Here is a 20,973-nt window from a genome sequence, read left to right on the forward strand (position 1 = left end):
GAGACTGCATTCTTTTCTTCCGGTCATCAAAATATTCCTTAGTGAACAACAGAATTTTGCTAAATGAAGCCATTTGAAAATAAATGTTAAGAGTCAAGAATAAGCCAAGCTCTGTACCATTTAATAAGATCGGTTGTAGTGTTTAGAAAGAGGAGTTGAATAAACACTAAACACAATTTTGTTTCTTTTGGTTAATTTAGCTAGGTTGGCAACTAAATTATATATTCTCGAATGTTAATGTCAGTTGAGTAACAGATAAGTGCGGAAAGAAGCAAAACTGACATATTAAAACAAATCACAAAATTGGCTTGGCTAAGTGAAGTGAATGGTAATCCGAAAGTGGAAAATTCGCAGGTATGTTTTTGGATGTTCAGAAACTCAAGATTCTACGTCACCTTTCTTTTTTTTGGATAGCTCACACTAGAAAACATTGGATAATAAAAGTATAATTTGCAAAATCTCAATTCAATTTGGACTTAAACACTGTCAAACTGAAACTCATTGTACACCTCAACTGATGATAGACAATATATTGACTGTTATTCAAATGAAATGAATTATAATATTGTTATATCCCAGCACTTAATGATATTCAATGATCAAATACAATTTTTTGTAAGATGTGCATGGCTGACTAAGTTTGGTTAAGATATTTGAAAGCTTGAATGCTCATATCTCTGTAAAAGTTGTAGTTCTTTACTAAACAGAATACCTTCTCTATATATGGATGTCTCAAAAAATTATCCGTTCGAAAAAGAAATGTCTGCTGGTTTGTCTTTTGTCCATGTCAACATGCTCCGACAATCGTACGCTGTTGCAATCAGTTTTGTAACACAATTTATTTAATCATCACTTTTGTCTTCTGATGTAAACTGATTCTGATGTAAACAGATTCCCTTGAATCTAAACAAGGAAAACTGATAGAATAAAAATAGATATTTTAGGGTTCGCGTGTAGACCAATTTACGTAAAATCAATTTTGTCTTAATTATTTGTTAACATCAAAACATAAGAATTCTCGTTCCAACAAGCATGCTTATTTATTAAAGCTTTTTCTTGAACAACTAGAAGTATATGGACCTCTTAAAAGATTTTGAATGAGAAAACAATTCGTCTAGACTAGTAATGCAATCTAATCAATGCAAGCAATCCTGTAAAAAAAAGCAGCTAGATAATAATAGTAAAGGAGACAGAAATATTAAGTGTAAGCAAATGAGACAATATATTTATGAATGTTCGAAAATAATCAACTTTTACGTTACCCTTTCTTCCAGTTAGAAAAGTATCAACTAGAAGACTTTTATTTATACAACTCTTGTACAAACTAATTTCGATTAGGATTTATCACTGCCTAGATCGAAACTATTAGTGACAATTATATAACAGTGTAAACTCTAACTGTCTTCAGAACCCTTGGTTCAGACAGACACAAAATAAATCTTCCATGGTTAGCTTTGAATGACTAGATTTATTTTGATTGACTAAAGTTGTTGAGATAATACAAGTTGATCTTTTATGATCTGATATGAAGGTCAGGCGTGTCATGCATGTATGAGAAAATTGACATTGTACTGCTCGAGATCTTGTATATTGCAGATTGCAAAGGTTTCAGCCTTGTTTTTTTCAATCTTGAATCTCTTTATATATATATAATGAATCTTCTCAATGGTCAAAAAAAAAATTTCAACGATCATTTATACTAACTCCCGACAGGATGTCATTGTCAATCTCGCTTCGTAGTACATTATATTTAATTCTCATTTAATGTTCCTTTCTTTTTATGGCTTAGGCTACTTTAGCTTCTAAAACGTTGATTGACTCTTTGAAATATTAGAAAGAATTTATATCAATCAGGAATTGTTGAGTACAGTGCATGCCTTGTCTAGAGTTCTTTGGTAATTATGATCCGTTAGGGTCAGTATGCGGCTCGACTACTTGAAGCGGTCCAGTTCGATTGCAACTTGAACTAGAATTATTTGAAGTACTCATTTCAGCGAGAATGAAGTCTGGTTTGACTTTTTGGTGTTCAACTAGAAATCTTTAAATACATGTAAATAGCAGATAAACTATGAAACAACTCGAAATTGTTTTTTATCACGAAAACTTAGAACATTTTCAATCTAATAGTTTCTCCTTTTTTTGGTGGTGACTAAATTAAACTGCTAGACTAAGTACAACATATGCGTGTGAACAGTTCAATATCAAAAACACAATGAGAAAATAATGTTTTTAATTGAGTGAAAGAAATTACAATGTTACATCGATCAAAGATAAATGAGTAATTACAATCCTTAACCCGGCTCGCTCATTTTATTTTATTTTTATATTTTTTAAAACTAAGTTGTTTCGAAGTCTTAAAACACTTGGACTTCATGTAAGCAAGAAAACAAAGACTTATTTTAGTAACAAAGCCGTAGATTCAAGTTTGAAAAATGTGAGCCTAATTTTATCAAACACTTGCTATCACTCTGAGAAAGGTTACATGTTTTTTTTTAATTTATCGTGTATCATTGATGATGAAATGATTTTCAAAAAAAATGTTTTCTTCTGATAATAGACGTGACAAATTTTTATTCCTTACGACTCGGGAACAATACAAGACGTATTAAACTCGGATTGAGAACATTTTGAACTACACTGGCATGTTGAATTTTACTGTGGATTTGTAAATGAGATGCTAAGATAGCAGTATTCTATGCTTGATGATGTAAATATTCATTTTGTGGGGTTTTATTTTGTTTCTATATTTTGATTTACCATACACAATCTTTCTCTCGATAGTGAAAGATATAGTGTGTCAATATTTGTTTATTTATTTAATTACTTTCACCCTCACGCCTATTTTACAGTGAACTGGACTGCCTAGTTTTTTATTACTAGAATCATCTGCAATACTTATATTGATAAAATACTATATAATGAAAATGAGTAGGTCTCTTGTGAGACAGTCTCACGAATCTTTATCTGTGAGAGGGTCAACTCTACCGATATTCACAAGATATTCACAATAAAAAGTGATACTCTTAGCATAAAAAGTAATACACATACCGATATTCACAATAAAAAGTAATACTCTTGTATAAAAAGTAATATTTTTTCATGGATGACCCAAATAAGATATCCGTCTCACAAAATACGATCCTTGAGACCGTCTCACACAAGTTTTTGCCAATGAAAATTTAGTAAATAATTACAAAAAATTAAAATTAATAACTTTTTTTTCATAACTCGAAAAAATGTTTCTAAAGTATTCATCTAGTTAGATCAAGGGTTGAGCTAATTGATTAGAGATATTTCAATTTAATAAATATCATATAGATTTAAAGTTTCTTTGCCAATAAAAAAATATACCCCTTCCTCCCAAAGAAAGCTTAAGAAATATGTGAAATACACATTATTTTGCAAGTCATTTTGTGAAAACCACCTTTTATTGCCATTTTCTTCTCAAATGCCATCCCGGGAAACCAATAAATCAACCTATATCTCTAAGTTTGGTATGGGGGGCGGAGGAGGAGACAGAGGCACCCTTTGCAAGTGAAGTGGCGGAGGCGATGGAGATTTGCAGAGGGCGGCACAGCCTTTCAAACAATGATAATCCGGCGGCTGCTGAACGGCCTTGCATATCGCAGCACACTCGTTGTAGCATTTTAGGTCGAAGTTTGAGGCAACAACCGATGACACCACCACCATCATCAAAAGCATACCACTAAATATTTTTCTTTCCATTTTCTTTTGTTTTTTGGGGTATTTTGGAGGATTTGTTAATGAATTTTTATACGAAAAATGGCAACCATTTTATGTTTAAATGTATATTGACATGTTATATTTAGGAAGGGTGATTTAGTGGATTTTTGGAGATTTTTTACGATCTTAACATAATTAACACATTCAATTCTTATTAATTTATTAAACTTCTATACATTTAATTTATATATTATTTAGCAAATCATGCATTAGAGACTAACGTATATAATATGACCGCATTTATTTACATAATCACGTTAATAAGTATATGAGTCCTTGAATCGATGGCTCCAATTTTTATATTTAGTATGATTTGATTTTGGGGTGATTTTGTATTATGATAATTATTTTATAATTATTAATGATCAACAAAAAGTGATTTTTTTTAAATAATCCGGATAAGTTAAGTAAATATCTTCCATGCAAGTATAATGGAGAAATAATTAAAAATTTTAAACTAGTAAACTCATTATTTAATACAAATTTCTTGACCATATTAACACTAGCATTGCCAAGAAAATAAATCCATTATATCAGAGATCCTTCAGCAATAAGAAGAACATCAACGATCATATGTACCGCGTCTGACATAAAATGAGTTGACTTTTGTTTTCCTTTTCATAGAACGTCATAGTAAATGTACCAATAAAAGCATCCAAGTAAGTATAGTAACCAACTGACTTCTGAAAAATTGATTGAGAGAGAAAGTTGCAACATATCATATCTAAGTGTATTCATCATCCGTGCTTTGTAAGCACGAATTCTATCCATCTCACCATCATCAGTGCTTTGTGAGCACCGATTCTCCACGTCATCATCCGTGCTTACAAAACATGGATGCTCCATTCCACCGCACGGATTGTCCACTCGACGTCCATCCTTCATCCACACCTTATCTCCTTTACCCATCTCCTTCTTCTTCCTACACTCTATTTTCTCACTCACCTTCGAAAAAAATTTCAAAGAACTCTCAACTTCGTTGATCTGTATTTTGCGTCGGATATGCGCCGATTCTCACACTACCTGTGACCACCGCACAATCATGAAACGTCGTGCTTAGAGAGTTTTGAGATTGTTTCTTGCCTTAGATCAAAGTTTAGAGACTATTGTTAAGGTAAATTATTTTTTATCGCTTCCATTGAGTTTTGGGTTCATTTTTGTTTGATTTGTTATTAGTTGACGTTGTGTTTGAAGCTTGTTTTTGTTGCTCTCAACGAGATTCCGGAGATTAGGTTCGATCGATGTTTCTAAATTTCGTATTTCATTTTTTGATTTAAATTAATTATCCCCTGATTAAATATTCATGATTAAATTTTGTATGATTAAAAAAAATCATTAAATTAATGTTTATGTTATTTGTTTGATATGATTATTCCAAAATTTTGTTAAGGAATTATATAATTGGAAATTAGTCGGCTAATGTACGTGAGAATCGATCATTTATGATGATGGTTGATGGCTTGTAATTATTTAACATATGAGTTATATGTTTTTTTCTTAAAAACAAACATTAATCATTATATTATTATTTTCAATTAGTTGTAACTAACTTTGACGACTTACTTCAGAATGACAGATAATCGAGGTCCAGAAGATCTCAATATTCTCTATTTACAAGCGACACATATGTCATATGCAGTTTCTTCCGTAACCGTTGATGCTATTTTCAAAGTCAAGAGGTCTGACAATTTGATTTGAAAGTTATACACTAATAATTATCTACACAACCGTGTACTTGCATACTTGAATCATATGGGTTTTTATGGAGTTTTAGAATGTGGCTCACAAGTTTTTGATAATCATTTGACTACTGTTCTTGTTAAACGTTGGCGACACGAAACACACACATTTCATTTTACATGTGGTGAAGCAACTGTCACGTTACAAGATGTTTCAATCATTTGTGGTCTAACAATTGATGATGAAGCGGTCACTGGAATAGATGTGTCACATACAGTTGAGGAATGACAACACATATGTTTGGATTTGTTGGGATTTGTGCCACCATCCAAACATTTGAAATGTGGTCATATGTCTATGACTGCACTACACGGCCATTGCATGGATGACCTTGTTAATGATAATAGTTCAGAAGTAGATGTTGTGAAACATACCCGTTGTGTAGAGTTAATGATTATTGGAGGAATATTGTTCCCTGACTATCAAGAAGGGTCTGCTAGGCTCATGTTTTTGCAACTGCTACGGAATGTAAAGTCTTATTGATGCAAACATGGTTGGTCAAGCAACAAAGAAGGCATGGGAGTTGTTGGAGTTGCTCGAAGGACCAATAACGAGGGGCCATAGCAAGAAGTTTAAAGAAGCACTTCAAGGATTCATGGTGAACTACCAAGGAAGTTCAATAAATGGAGTGTCTAAATTAGAGGAGCTTGAGGAACATGGACACAATGATGGAAGTGTTTGGAATGTAATTCAAGTGTAAAAGACCATGAGGACAGCAGCACGCGCGCCACCGCGCCAGAAGCGCGCTGCCGCGTGCACCGGGTAAAACATGGCGCGCCCCAGCGCGTAAACCTGTGCCACCGCGCGCACCCGGCTGGAATGTGCAGAACATGGCGCGCCACCGCGCGAGATCACGCGCTACCGCGCGCAGTTCCGTGTAAAACTGTGTTGCCAACTCTTTTGATGACTTTTTACACTACTTTTTCTTATTTTATTGAATATATATGCATTGTATCAATCAAGGAACGAGATATTCAGACTTTTAAACACATTATTGGAGATTTCTCACAATACTCAAGGCTATTTTAGCTTTGTTCTTCACAAAATCAAACATATCAAAGATTGCATCTTTGTGGCGTTTGTCGATTGTTTTCGTACGGATTGTCAAAACAAGTTCTTTGAAGGTTCGTATGAAATTTGATTGTTATTCTCGTTGATATTTGTTGCTAAGTGTTAATCGCTTAGAGGTGAATATCACAAATTGTTACTTGTTTCAAAAGATCGGGAAAACTTAATCGATCCTTATTCGTTATTGAATTGAGGGCGCGATTCTAATTAATCGTGTTTGCTTCTCATTCGTACGAGGATTCGTATCATTTGGTATCAGAGCTTCTGGTTCTGTTTGATTCAAGTAAGTTATCGTTTCTGTGAGAACCAAAAATTTGTATATAATTAAATATTGTAGGAAAATTTTAGAACAATATTTTATCATTAGAATAATATTTGTATATGGGAAATAGTTGTTGGAAAATCTTTTGTTAAGTCAATAATATTACACCAAAGCATGCAAATTTCGAAATTGGGAAGGAAAATTTTTGCAAGAATTGAGTATCATACAAATTAAAAGAATTGAGGTGGGATATTGCTAGGGAATCTCGAAAATTCCTCCTAGATTAATTGCCTAGTATGGGAATGGATAGATACTAGTGTACATGGAATTAAATCATCCAAGGTTGACCAAAATCCTTTTCACCTAGCAACCTAAATCTTGAACCAATGGAGAGCATGAGATCAAGGAATAAGTCTCACTAATTAAGCATCAAGAATCTCGAAATAATGGCAAGGAGATGAGAGCCAAAATTGAGAGATTTGAACCAAATTTAGGCATGATTGGGCTACCATATTGAGCCCCACCCTTCTCCCCTATAAATACCACATCAAAGCCTAGCATTCCCTACACTAAAAACTCGAAATTCCCTTGCTGAAATTCACGAAATTCAGCAGCCTCTCCATAGCCAAACTCTGCCCGAAATCCACTCAAAGTCGTCCAAGGAAAATCGCGCCGAAGTGCCGCCGAAGTGAGGATCAAGGAGCGACCTATCTTCTAAGCCAATCATCCACGTTTTTAGCATCAAATATTCTGTAAGTGGGCTTAATTTTAAACTTTAAAATTTGGGATTCGGGTATGCATGTTTTCGATTTTTACAAGAAAAATAAATAGTCGAGTACAATCTCCTTTCTACTCTTTTCGTGTAATTGTCATACGATTTCAAAAGCACTGTGAGGAGTCGACTGTATATGGGAGGGAATCCCAACCACGACGTACCCTTATGCGGTGGGGGACATAACCGCTATACGGCCTCGCCCCCTTAGAGGAGTAAAAATTAGGGACTGACGTCAGTAAACCGTAGAAAGTAGATGAGTCGCAGTGCTGTGTCAAAGTTATGCATGTTTATGAAGTATGTATGCAAGTCATGTTTTATTCTCGAAATTTATGCATGTTGTCTTTATTGTGCTCGATTTTCTCCCATTTACTGAGTATTCCCAAATACTCACCCCCTTACAACCCTTCCCAGATAAGCCCGAAGAAGAACTCGAGGATGAGGAGTCCGAACAGTTCTGGGGATGGTGAACGTTCAAGGAATACAGTTTAAGTTATTTCTAAGTAGATTTACGTTTTCGCATTAAAACTATGTCGTCTTATTTATTTTGGGAATTGTAAAGACAATGGTTATTTAATTTAAGATTATGATATATAAACTGGTTCGGTTTATACTGTGCTACAAGAGGCTTGTTGTTGCGATTGTGTGATTGTTAAACAACGCCGGTGTCATTCCCGAGTTTCGGGGCGTGACATTTAAGTGGTATCAGAGCTGCCAGGTTCATAATCCGAGTGGAAAAAAAAAACCCTTAAAATTTTCGGTGGAATTTTAACTCGAGGCCGATGCTACCCCCTCCGAAACGGCCCAACAAGCAAGGCTCACGACTCTAAAGTCGTGAGCACCAGGCTGAAATCGCGAAAATCCTTCGTTTAGGCCTCCGAAACGTCGTTTTTGCCGTTTTAGGAAATATTCGTAGACCCTATAACTTCTCGTAGAAAATTCCGAATTCGATTCCGTCAATTGTCCCGGAATCCTCTCGACATATTCTTCGAACCCATATGTCAAATTCCAAACTTTCCATTTTTGGAAAAAGAAAATATATATTTATTTAAATTTCAAAAATTTCATATATATTGCATATTCTCACTTGTTATATACTGTCTATTTCGGATTCTGAGCATTTCCATTCTTGATTTCAGGAAATGGCTCCAACTACTCCCATGCGACCCCGTACTCGTGTCCAAGCTGCCCTTCGTTTGAAGGAGCTTGCCCTTCACTACTAGTCACGCCAGATTCGACGACTTAGAGCCTGATTAAGGGAGAGGAGGAGTGAGGTCGAAACCTTAACCGCTGAGAAAGAAGAGATTCAGGTCTGCCTTAATCAGTCTATCTATCAGGGGGAACTAGTTAGGGGAGATAACATGGATCTACGGGACGTCATAGAGCAATGCAAATATCAAAATGGAAAGCTACGAGAGGATGCGGAGCGCTGTCGCAAGGAACTTGAAGAGGAGAAACAGCAGAATGCCAAGGGTAAGAGGAGACTCGAAAATTTAAGTGAGGCGATAAGCTGCATTGCCAAAGTGAACCACCAGCTGACTCAACAGGGTGAAGCGCTGAGGAACAAGATCAAGGAGAATAAGAAGGGGTACGAACTACGCCATCAGAGTACCATAGATCTGTTGGATGAGGCAGAGGCAGATGTTCAGGGGTGGAAGACACAGGTGGCCCAGCTTAATGCAGAGAATGCCCAGCTCACCCACATGGTGGAGCTACTGCAAGAGGAGGAGCCGGAGGAGGAGCCGGAAGAAGAGGAGCCGATAGAGATCGACGAGCCTATAGCTGCCATAGGAGATGGAGAGATAGATGATTAGAGTTCTTAGTTACCTTTCCCTATTACTAGGAGTTTATCTTTCCATTGTTGCTATTTTATTTCAGTCAGTATGATTTATTTCCATTCAGCACGCTTTGTTCATTTAGTTGTTTCCTTACATTCAAAGAATTAATAAAATTATGATTATTTATTAATCTCAGCTGTTCATGTATATTCAAGTTATGCTTACTTATTAACTTAAATTGTTCCAGCATAACTTATCTATTCAATCTTGTTATATATACAACAAATTCTTAGAAGCGTTTAACTTGTAGAAAATGGTCGGTAGACCACCAAGACAAAACCGCAACCCCCGTTATACCAACAACAACAACAACACTAATGAAGAAGGCAACGGGCCTCCACCTCAGTTCAATCTCAATCAAGCGGACCTAATGGCCATAGCCACGATTGTGGCAACAACACTTCAGGGGTTAGTGAACCCCAATGCTAATCAGCAGCCCCCACCTCCACCACAGCATGGGGTCAAGTTTCATTACGAGTCACTGCGCAAGAACAGGTGCCCAACCTTCAGTGGCGCTGCCGACCCCGAAGTTAGCCAGAGTTGGCTAAAAAGCGTGGAAACTCAGTTAAGACTGTTGGAAGTCCCGGATGCACTAAAAGTGGACGTGATAGTGCCCTTCTTGGAAGATAAGGCAGCTAAATGGTGGGAAGCAGTCTCGCCAGCTATGACCCCTGCTGGACCAATCACATGGCGAATCTTCCAAGAAACATTTCTGAAACACTACTACCCGGCAGAAGTCAGACTACAAAAGCTAAGTGAGTTTGAAAATCTCAGGCAGGCCCCAGATATGTCAGTAGTGGAATATACGTCTCAGTTCAAAGCCCTTGGATCATATGCTCCAGCGATTATGGCGGATGAAGTTCTGAAATTGCACCGCTTTAAGAAGGGGTTGAACAGCAGAATCCAATCAGCTCTAGCGGTCTACCAACCTGCCAACTTTTCAGATTTGATGGGTGCGGCTATCCGAGCCGAAACTGATATTCGTCGAAGAGAAGGGGAAAACAGGAACAAGAGACCCCCTGTCAACCCGCCTTCTCAGGGCAGACCAATGTTCAAGAGGCCCAATCAGTCGGGTGGACCTCCCTCAGGGAAATTCCCCGCCAATAACAATCAAGGACTCAAGCCATGCTCAACATGTGGCTTCAAGCACTCCGGGGAATGCCGAAGGGCCAGCGGTGTATGCTTTGGATGTGGGAAAGCGGGACACCGAATTGCAGAATGTCCTACCGCTGCCAACCGACCAGCAGGGCCAAACAGAGGAACTGGGCCAAATACGGGAGCAGGCCCTAGTAAACCAAAGGAGGACAAACCCAATGCTAGGATCTTTGCCATGACTCAGGAAGAGGCTGACGACGCAACTGAAGTCGTGTCAGGTACCATTCTAATTAAATCAGTACCTGCCTACGCATTATTTGACTGTGGTGATACACATTCCTTTATGTCTAAGAGGTTTGCTAAGAAGTTAGGAAGTAAGCCTGATAAACTAACTGCACCTTTCCGAATAGCCACACCTACTAATAGAGCCGTTGAAACGAACGAGATTTATAGAGATTGTAGAATCAGTATTAGTGATCAGACTTTTAGCGCCGATTTGATACAGCTAATCATGGTCGATTTCGACGTAATCTTAGGAATGGATTGGTTAGCAAGAAACAGTGCAATAGTAGATTGTAAAGGGAAGAGAGTTAAACTCCTAACCGCAGAGCAGAAGGAAGTCGTGTTTCATGGTAAATCCAGGGAACGGAAGTTGCTACTTTCCGCATCTCAAACCTGGAAAGCCATGAAATCCGGGGAGGACATCTACCTAGCGCTGGTCAGGGAAGGAAAAGAAGAAGTCGAAATGAAACTGGAAGACATCCCGATAGTGAGAGAGTTCCCAGATGTTTTTTCTGAAGAGCTCTCAGGGACGGTCCCGGACCGTGAGATTGAGTTCGAAATCAACTTGGTTCCCGGTGCTGCACCAATCTCTAAAGCACCCTACAGAATGGCACTAGCCGAACTCAAGGAACTCCAAGAATTGATAGATAAAAGGCAGATTCGACCGAGTGTGTCCCCGTGGGGAGCTCCAGTACTCTTCGTAAAGAAAAAAGACGGTAGTATGAGATTATGCATCGACTACAGAGAATTAAACAAGATCACCATCAAGAACAGGTACCCTCTACCTCGGATAGACGATCTGTTTGATCAGCTTAAAGGAGCCGCCGTCTTTTCTAAACTGGATCTGAGGACAGGTTATCACCAGTTGAAGGTCAGGGCTGAAGATATCCCCAAGACAGCCTTTCGAACAAGGTATGGGCATTACGAATTCATAGTGATGCCTTTTGGTCTGACCAATGCACCGGCAGCATTCATGGACCTGATGAACAGAGTATTCAAGCCATTCCTGGATCAGTTCGTATTGGTATTCATCGACGATATCCTCGTCTATTCTCCTGACGAGACGAGCCATGAGGAGCACCTTCACTTTGCACTACAGACCTTAAGAGAGAATAAGCTATACGCTAAGTTCAGCAAGTGTGAATTCTGGCTAAGGAGTGTGTCGTTTCTAGGACACGTGATTTCAAGAGAAGGAGTGTCAGTGGACCCAAGGAAGGTAGAGGCAATTACCGAGTGGCCGAGACCTAAGAACGCCACCGATATCAGAAGCTTTCTTGGATTGGCGGGTTACTACCGAAATTTTGTTGAAGGGTTCTCCTCGATAGCCGTGCCACTGACGAAGCTCACACAGAAGAATTCTAAATTCATCTGGGATGACGATTGTGAGAAGAGTTTCCAGACATTGAAGGAGAAACTCGCATCCACACCAGTGTTAATATTGCCTGCAGAAAATAAGGTTTTTACCATCTACAGTGACGCATCTAAGGAAGGTCTGGGATGCGTACTCATGCAGGAAGGAAGAGTGATCGCCTACGCATCAAGGCAGTTGAAACCGCATGAGCAGAATTATCCTACTCATGACCTGGAACTAGCAGCGGTTGTCTTCGCCTTAAAGATTTGGAGGCACTATCTCTATGGTGCTGAATGCGAAATCTTCACAGACCATTAGAGCCTCAATTACTTGTTCACCCAAAAAGGAACTTAATATGAGGCAAAGGCGATGGATCGAACTTCTGAAAGATTATGACTTGACCATAAGCTACCATCCGGGTAAAGCGAACAAAGTGGCCGATGCGCTAAGTCGGAAGGGCTGTGGCAAGGTAACTCTAGCGTCCCTCTCTGCCCAGCCATGCCTACAGGAGACCGTCAAGTTAAACCAGGATCGAGACCCGGTACTGACTAAACTTAAGGAGCAGGTCAGAGAAGGGAAGTCTCAAGGTCATCAGATTGACGATAAGGGAATCTTGTGGATGAAAGGGAGACTGTGTGTGCCCGACAGTGATAACCTTCGCCAAGAGATAATGGCAGAGGCGCACAAGTCAAAATTCTCAGTCCACCCAGGCAGTACGAAAATGTACAGGGACCTCAAGAATAGTTTCTGGTGGAATGGCATGAAGAGAGATGTAGCTGAATTCGTCTCAAGATGTCAGGTATGCCAGCAGGTCAAAGCAGAACACCAGCGACCTGGGGGATTATTGCAACCTTTGGAAATTCCCGAATGAAAGTGGGAGCATATCTCCATGGATTTTGTGGTAGGATTGCCAAAGTCTAGGCAAAGCCACGACGGTATATGGGTGATCGTGGACAGACTTACAAAGACTGCACACTTCCTACCCGTCCGCATGAATTACAACCTCGACAAGTTGGCTTCACTGTACATGGACCACATCGTGAAACTGCATGGAGTGCCAGTTAGCATCTTATCTGACAGAGACCCGAGGTTCGTTTCGCGTTTTTGGAAGAGCTTTCAAGAGGCCATGGGAACGAAAGTGACCTTAAGTACGGCCTATCATCCTCAAACCGATGGGCAAACGGAGAGAACCATACAGACCTTAGAAGATATGCTGCGAGCGTGCGCTCTTGAATTCAGTAGCAACTGGAGCACTCATCTACCCTTAATTGAGTTTGCTTATAACAACAGCTATCACAGCAGCATCGGAATGGCCCCATACGAAGCCCTTTATGGAAGAAAATGTCGATCACCACTTTATTGGGATGAAGTCGGAGAGAAAGCCTTAGTGGGACCCGAGCTAGTGCAGATGACTGTGGACAAAGTTAAAATTGTCCGAGAGAAACTCAAGGCAGCTCAAGATCGACAGAAAAGTTGGGCAAATCTTAGGAGAAGGCCTATGGAGTTCCATGTGGGCGAGAAGGCTTATGTGAAAGTCTCGCCTATGAAAGGAGTTGTCCGATTCAGTAAGGCCGGGAAATTGAACCCTCGATATGTTGGACCCTTTGAAATCTTGGAAAGAGTGGGCACGCTAGCATGCAGACTGGCATTACCACCAAGCATGTCAAGGATACACAACGTGTTCCATGTGTCCCAACTAAGGAAGTACATTCCAGACCCAAGTCACGTATTAGAAGTAGAACCACTCTTGATCGAAGGGAACTTGGGAGAAGGACTGAAATACGAAGAAGTCCCTATTAGAATCGTGGACACCAAGGAACAAGTCCTCAGACGACGCATCATCCCCTACGTCAAGGTACAGTGGTCCAACCACACCGAGCGAGAAGCAACTTGGGAAGTTGAAGAGAAGGTGCGAAAGGAATATCCCTACCTATTTGGAGACCAAGCCAACTCCAGTTTCGAGGACGAAACTCCTCATAAGGAGGGAGGGATGTGAGAACCAAAAATTTGTATATAATTAAATATTGTAGGAAAATTTTAGAACAATATTTTATCATTAGAATAATATTTGTATATGGGAAATAGTTGTTGGAAAATCTTTTGTTAAGTCAATAATATTACACCAAAGCATGCAAATTTCGAAATTGGGAAGGAAAATTTTTTCAAGAATTGAGTATCATACAAATTAAAAGAATTGAGGTGGGATATTACTAGGGAATCTCGAAAATTCCTCCTAGATTAATTGCCTAGTATGGGAATGGATAGATACTAGTGTACATGGAATTAAATCATCCAAGGTTGACCAAAATCCTTTTCACCTAGCAACCTAAATCTTGAACCAATGGAGAGCATGAGATCAAGGAATAAGTCTCACTAATTAAGCATCAAGAATCTCGAAATAATGGCAAGGAGATGAGAGCCAAAATTGAGAGATTTGAACCAAATTTAGGCATGATTGGGCTACCATATTGAGCCCCACCCTTCTCCCCTATAAATACCACATCAAAGCCTAGCATTCCCTACACTAAAAACTCGAAATTCCCTTGCTGAAATTCACGAAATTCAGCAGCCTCTCCATAGCCAAATTCTGCCCGAAATCCACTCAAAGTCGTCCAAGGAAAATCGCGCCGAAGTGCCGCCGAAGTGAGGATCAAGGAGCGACCTATCTTCTAAGCCAATCATCCACGTTTTTAGCATCAAATATTCTGTAAGTGGGCTTAATTTTAAACTTTAAAATTTGGGATTCGGGTATGCATGTTTTCGATTTTTACAAGAAAAATAAATAGTCGAGTACAATCTCCTTTCTACTCTTTTCGTGTAATTGTCATACGATTTCAAAAGCACTGTGAGGAGTCGACTGTATATGGGAGGGAATCCCAACCACGACGTACCCTTATGCGGTGGGGGACATAACCGCTATACGGCCTCGCCCCCTTAGAGGAGTAAAAATTAGGGACTAACGTCAGTAAACCGTAGAAAGTAGATGAGTCGCAGTGCTGTGTCAAAGTTATGCATGTTTATGAAGTATGTATGCAAGTCATGTTTTATTCTCGAAATTTATGCATGTTGTCTTTATTGTGCTCGATTTTCTCCCATTTACTGAGTATTCCCAAATACTCACCCCCTTACAACCCTTCCCAGATAAGCCCGAAGAAGAACTCGAGGATGAGGAGTCCGAACAGTTCTGGGGATGGTGAACATTCAAGGAATACAGTTTAAGTTATTTCTAAGTAGATTTACGTTTTCGCATTAAAACTATGTCGTCTTATTTATTTTGGGAATTGTAAAGACAATGATTATTTAATTTAAGATTATGATATATAAACTGGTTCGGTTTATACTGTGCTACAAGAGGCTTGTTGTTGCGATTGTGTGATTTTTAAACAACTTCGGTGTCATTCCCGAGTTTCGGGGCGTGACAGTTTCTATTTTCAGATCTGTCTAAAAAAATAAAATAAAAAAAATTCGTTCTGATCTGTGTTATCCTTTCGTTTCTATTTTCAGATCTTTCTAAAATTTAGTTCTGTTTTCAGATCAGTGTTATACTTTCATTTCTGATTTCAGATCCGTGTTATCCTTTGTTCTATTATCAGATCTGCGTTATTCTAGCGTTCTTGGTTTTGTGCAGTCCAAGTGAGACAGTTGCGAGTGTCCACGAGTTGAATCTTGTTAGTTTGATTTACAAAAAAATTGATCATACTTTTGAGAGAACTATCACATTCGAGTGAAAACATTTGAGTGAGAGCGTTATTTCTTTGGAGTGATCATGAGAATTTGGGTGACGAATATCTTTTATTTCTACTAACATTTTCTTGCAGGTACAAAATCTGAAAGTAAAATGGAGAGGGAGGTAGGAGAGAGTTCGAACCATGGGTTGTCTAAGGTTCAAATGGAGACGTTATTTGGGCATTTCAGTAGGATGATGAGAACTGAGTTGGATCCTTTATATGATAGGTTGGATAGGCTTGAGGTTAGTACTAGTGAAAATAAATCTAAGCCTAAAGGTTTGGGTAGAGGCGAAGAAGAAGAAGAAGAAGATGATGATTATGATTTGGGAGGAGAAGAGGAGAGTCAAAACAAGAATTGTGGTAGAAGCGGAAGATGTAGAGGATTTGGTAGGGGAAGAAGAGAAGCTGTACGGGGTAGGTACGATGATGGGAATAAGGAAGATAGTAACATAGGTAGTATTAAGATGAAAATTCCGTCGTTCCATGGTAAGTCAGACCCAGAGACTTATTTAGAATGGGAAAAGCGAGTTGAATTTGTTTTTGACTGTCACCACTATTCTGAACTTAAAAAGGTTAGGTTGGCCGTGGTTGAGTTTGTTGATTATGCACTTATTTGGTGGGATCAATTATTGACCACTAAGAAAAGATGCAATGAGAGGCCTATAGAAACTTGGGCTGAGATGAAGAGAGTAATGAGGAAGAGGTTTGTACCGAATCACTATTATAGAGAAATGTTTAAGAGGTTACAAACTTTGAGACAGGGTGTGAAGAGTGTTGAGGACTACTATAAAGAGTTGGAAGTTGTCATGATTAGAGCAAACATAGAGGAGGATCGTGAGGCTACTATGGCTCGTTTCTTGTGTGGTTTAAACAGGTAGATTCAAGACCAAGTGGAGCTTAGACACTATTTGGATATAGATGAGATGGTGCAGATGGCGATAAAAGTGGAGCAACAACCCAAGAGGAGAGGAGTTGGTCGCACTAATCAAGTGGGGTATACATCAACACCTTGGCGTTCCAACGTTGTTAAATGAGAAGAAGGCAAGGTTGTGACCAAGTCCAAAGTTGACATTAAACAGGAGGCGCCTAAGCAGGTAGTGCAAGGTAAACCTGAAACCCCTATTAATCGTTCTAGAGATATCAAATGTTTTAAGTGTCAAGGAGTTGGACATATTTCTAGCCAATGTCCCAATAAAAGGGTGATGGTATTGAATACTTATGGGGAGTATGAATCTCATAGTGAGGGAGATGATGGAGAGGATGAAGATGAGATGCCTGCATTAGAGGATCCTGATGAGGGATATGAAGCAGTTGTGGGTGAGGCATTAGTGACTAGGTGTATCATGAGTGCCCAAGTCAAAGAAGAGGAGACGAATCAGCGGGAAAACTTGTTCCATACTAGATGTTTTGTCAGTGGAAAGGTTTGCAACATTATTATAGATGGAGGAAGTTGCATCAATGTGGCTAGTAGTGAGATGGTAGAAAAGTTAGGTATACCTACGTTAAAGCATCCTCAACCATATATGCATCAATGGTTGAATGATTGTGCGGAAGTGAAGGTGACAAAACAAGTGTTGGTTTCTTTTTCGATTGGGAATTATGTTGATGAAGTTTTGTGTGATGTGGTGCCAATGCATGTTTGTCATATTTTGTTAGAGAGACCATGTCAATATGATAGACAAGTAACACATGATGGGTTTAGGAATAGATATTCTTTTGTACTCAAGAAAGAACCCATTGTTTTACTTCCTTTGTTCCCAAAGCAAGTGTTGGAGGACCAATTGAAAAAAAGAAGAAAGAAGAGGCCGAAAAAAAGAGTGAGAACAAAAGTGAGATGGCCCTTGAAAGAAAAGATGAGATGGCTGAAAGAAAGAGAGATCAAAAAGGTGAGATAGCCATACACAACAAAAAATAGAGAAAAGAAATTGAGAGGAAAGATGCCAAAAAGAAAACATATATGACCCAAAAAGGTGAGTTGAAACATTTAATGCACACACATGAACCACTTGTGTTGATTCTTTACAAGGAGATTCTCCTTAACACAAGTGACATAGCCGGGTCCCTTCCGAGCATTGTTGTTTCACTTTTGCAGGAATTTGATGATATATTTCCGGAGGAGCTACCTCAAGGACTACCACCATTGAGGAGGATTGAGCACCAAATTGATTTGGTGCCCAGGAGTGCATTGCCAAATCGTCTAGCTTATAGGAGCAATCTGAAGAAGACTAAGGAACTTCAGCGGCAGGTAAATGAGCTGTTAGATAGGGGTTTTGTGCGTGAGTCCATGTCACCTTGTGTTGTACCTGTTTTACTAGTTCCTAAGAAAGATGGATCATGAAGTATGTGTGTAGATTGTAGAGCAATTAATAACATAACCATTAAGTATATGCATCCCATACCTAGACTAGATGATATGTTAGATGGATTGCATGGTGCTTGTATCTTTAGCAAAGTTGATTTGAAGAGTGGTTATCACCAAATTAGGATAAGGGAAGATGATGAGTGAAAAACTGCATTTAAAACCAAATATGGGTTATATGAGTGGATGGTCATGCCTTTTGGATTAACTAACTTTCCTAGCACCTTTATGAGGTTAATGAATCATGTTTTGCGTGCATACATAGGAAAGTTTGTTGTGGTTTATTTTGATGATATCCTAGTGTATAGCAAAAACTTGGATGAGCATGTTAACCACTTGAGACTTGTGCTAATCACACTAAGGGTTGAAAATTTGTATGCTAACTTAAAGAAATGTGATTTTTGTACAAGCAAGCTTGTCTTTCTTGGTTTTGTGGTAAGTTCACAGGGAATACAAGTGGATGAAGATAAGGTAAGTGCTATTCGAGATTGGCCAACTCCTGCTACTATTGGTCAAGTCCGAAGTTTTCATGGTCTTGCAAGCTTCTATAGGAGGTTTGTAAAGGATTTCAGCACACTGGCAGCACCGATGACATCGGTGATTAAAAAGAATGTTCCATTCCATTGGGGCGAGGAGCAAGAGAAGTCATTTAATATTATTAAACAAAAATTAATTAATGCTTCTTTACTTGTTTTGCCGGATTTTTCTAATACTTTTGAAATTGAATGTGATGCTTCAGGTATAGGTATTGGTGGGGTTTTGATGCAAGGAGGACGACCAGTGGCGTACTTTAGTGAGAAACTCAATGGAGCAGCGCTGAACTATCCAACGTATGACAAAGAGTTGTACGCGCTTGTGAGGACTTTGGAGATGTGGCAAACTACTTGAGGCCTAAGGAGTTTGTGATCCATACGGATCATAAGTCTCTAAAGTACCTTAGGGGACAACAGAAACTGAACAAGCGGCATGCCAAGTGGGTGGCGTTTATAGGAACATTCCCCTACATAATCAAGTACAAACAAGGTAAGAAAAATGTAGTGGCCGACGCACTATCACGGAGGTACGTACTAATCTCTACCTTGGAGTCGAAAATTTTGGGGTTTGAGCATGTGAAAGAGTTGTATTTTTTGGATGAGGATCTTAAGGAGATATTTGAAAAATGCATGCATAGTCCACATGATAAAGTTTATTTGGATAATGGGTTTTTATTTAGAGAAGATTGATTGTGCATTCCTAAGTCATCAATTCGTGAATTACTTGTGAGGGAGGCACATGGAGGTGGTTTGATGGGGCACTTTGGTGTGGCTAAAACTTTGAGTTCTTTGCATGAACATTTTTATTGGCCACATATGAAACGTGATGTTGAACGTGTTTGTGAAAAGTGCATAACTTGTAGACAAGCTAAGTCGAAAACACAACCACATGGATTGTATACACCACTTCCTGTTCCTAGTGAACCTTGGGTTGATATTTCTATGGATTTTGTTTTGGGGTTGCCTAGGACTAAGAAGGGGAGGGATTCAATATTTGTTGTTGTTGATAGATTCTCTAAGATGGCACATTTCATTGTTTGTCATAAAATCGATGATGCATCAAACATTGCGGATTTGTTCTTTAAGGAAGTCGTTAGGTTGCATGGTATGCCTAGAACTATTGTATCTGACCGTGATGTTAAATTTTTGAGTTACTTTTGGAAAACTTTGTGGGCTAAACTTGGCACAAAACTATTGTTTTCTACTACATGTCATCATCAAACGGATGGACAAACTGAAGTTGTTAATAGGACTCTAGGAACACTTTTGCATGTTATACTTAAAAAAACTTGAAAAATTGGGAAGATTGCTTGTCATTTGTTGAGTTTGCTTATAATCGTAGAATGCATTCTACTACGAATTATTCACCATTTGAGATTGTTTATGGTTTTAACCCTTTAACTCCTTTGGATTTGATGTCTTTGCCTGTGAGTGAAAGTTGAACATGGATGGTAAGAAAAAGGCTGAATTTGTTAGAAGTTTGCATGAGAAGGTCAAGGCTAACATCGAGAAGAAGAATTCACAATACACGAAGCAAGCCAACAAGGGGAGGAAGAAGATGGTTTTTGAAAAGGGAGATTGGGTGTGGTTGCACTTAAGGAAGGAAAGATTTCCAGAAAAGCGACGTTCGAAGCTCCAACCCTAGGGGTGATGGACCATTTCAAGTGCTTGAAAAGATTAACGACAATCCCTATATACTAGATTTACCAGGTGAGTACAATGTCAGTTCCACTTTTAATGTTAGTGATCTTTCGTTGTTTGATGTAGGAGATGGTCAAGATTTGAGGACAAATCCTTTTCAAGAAGGGGAGGATGATGCAAACATGGTCGGTCAAGCACCAAAGAAGGCATGGAAGTCGTTGGAGTTGCCCGGAGGACCTATAACGAGGGGCCGTAGCAAGAAGTTTAAAGAAGCACTTCAAGGATTCATGGTAAACTACCAAGGAAGTTCAATAAATGGGGTGTCTAAATTAGAGGAGCTTGAGGAACATGGACACAATGATGGAAGTGTTTGGAATGTAATTCAAGTGCTAAAAGACCATGAGGACAGCAGCACGTGCACCCCCGCGCCAGAAGCGGTGCAGCCGCGCGCGCATGCGCGCATGAACCGGCGCCGCCGCGCGCCATCGCTCGTGTTTCGGCGCTGCCGCGCGCACCGGGCAGAACATGGCGCGCCCCAGCACGTAAACTTGTGCCACCGC

General features: G+C 39.2%; 1 protein-coding gene across 1 annotated transcript; it reads left to right on the plus strand.

Annotated features, from left to right (window-relative positions):
- The first annotated feature begins 9,677 nt into the window (after window positions 1-9,677).
- LOC142529361 (uncharacterized) lies at window positions 9,678-12,470 on the plus strand. Its single transcript, XM_075634872.1, has 3 exons — window positions 9,678-11,469; window positions 11,974-12,257; window positions 12,366-12,470. The coding sequence occupies exons 1-3, from the start codon at window positions 9,678-9,680 to the stop codon at window positions 12,468-12,470; spliced, it is 2,181 nt and encodes a 726-aa protein (XP_075490987.1).
- Window positions 12,471-20,973: the final 8,503 nt, after the last annotated feature.

This window comes from Primulina tabacum, chromosome 16 (genome assembly GCF_025594145.1).
Source record: "Primulina tabacum isolate GXHZ01 chromosome 16, ASM2559414v2, whole genome shotgun sequence".
Classification (NCBI taxonomy): domain Eukaryota; kingdom Viridiplantae; phylum Streptophyta; class Magnoliopsida; order Lamiales; family Gesneriaceae; genus Primulina; species Primulina tabacum.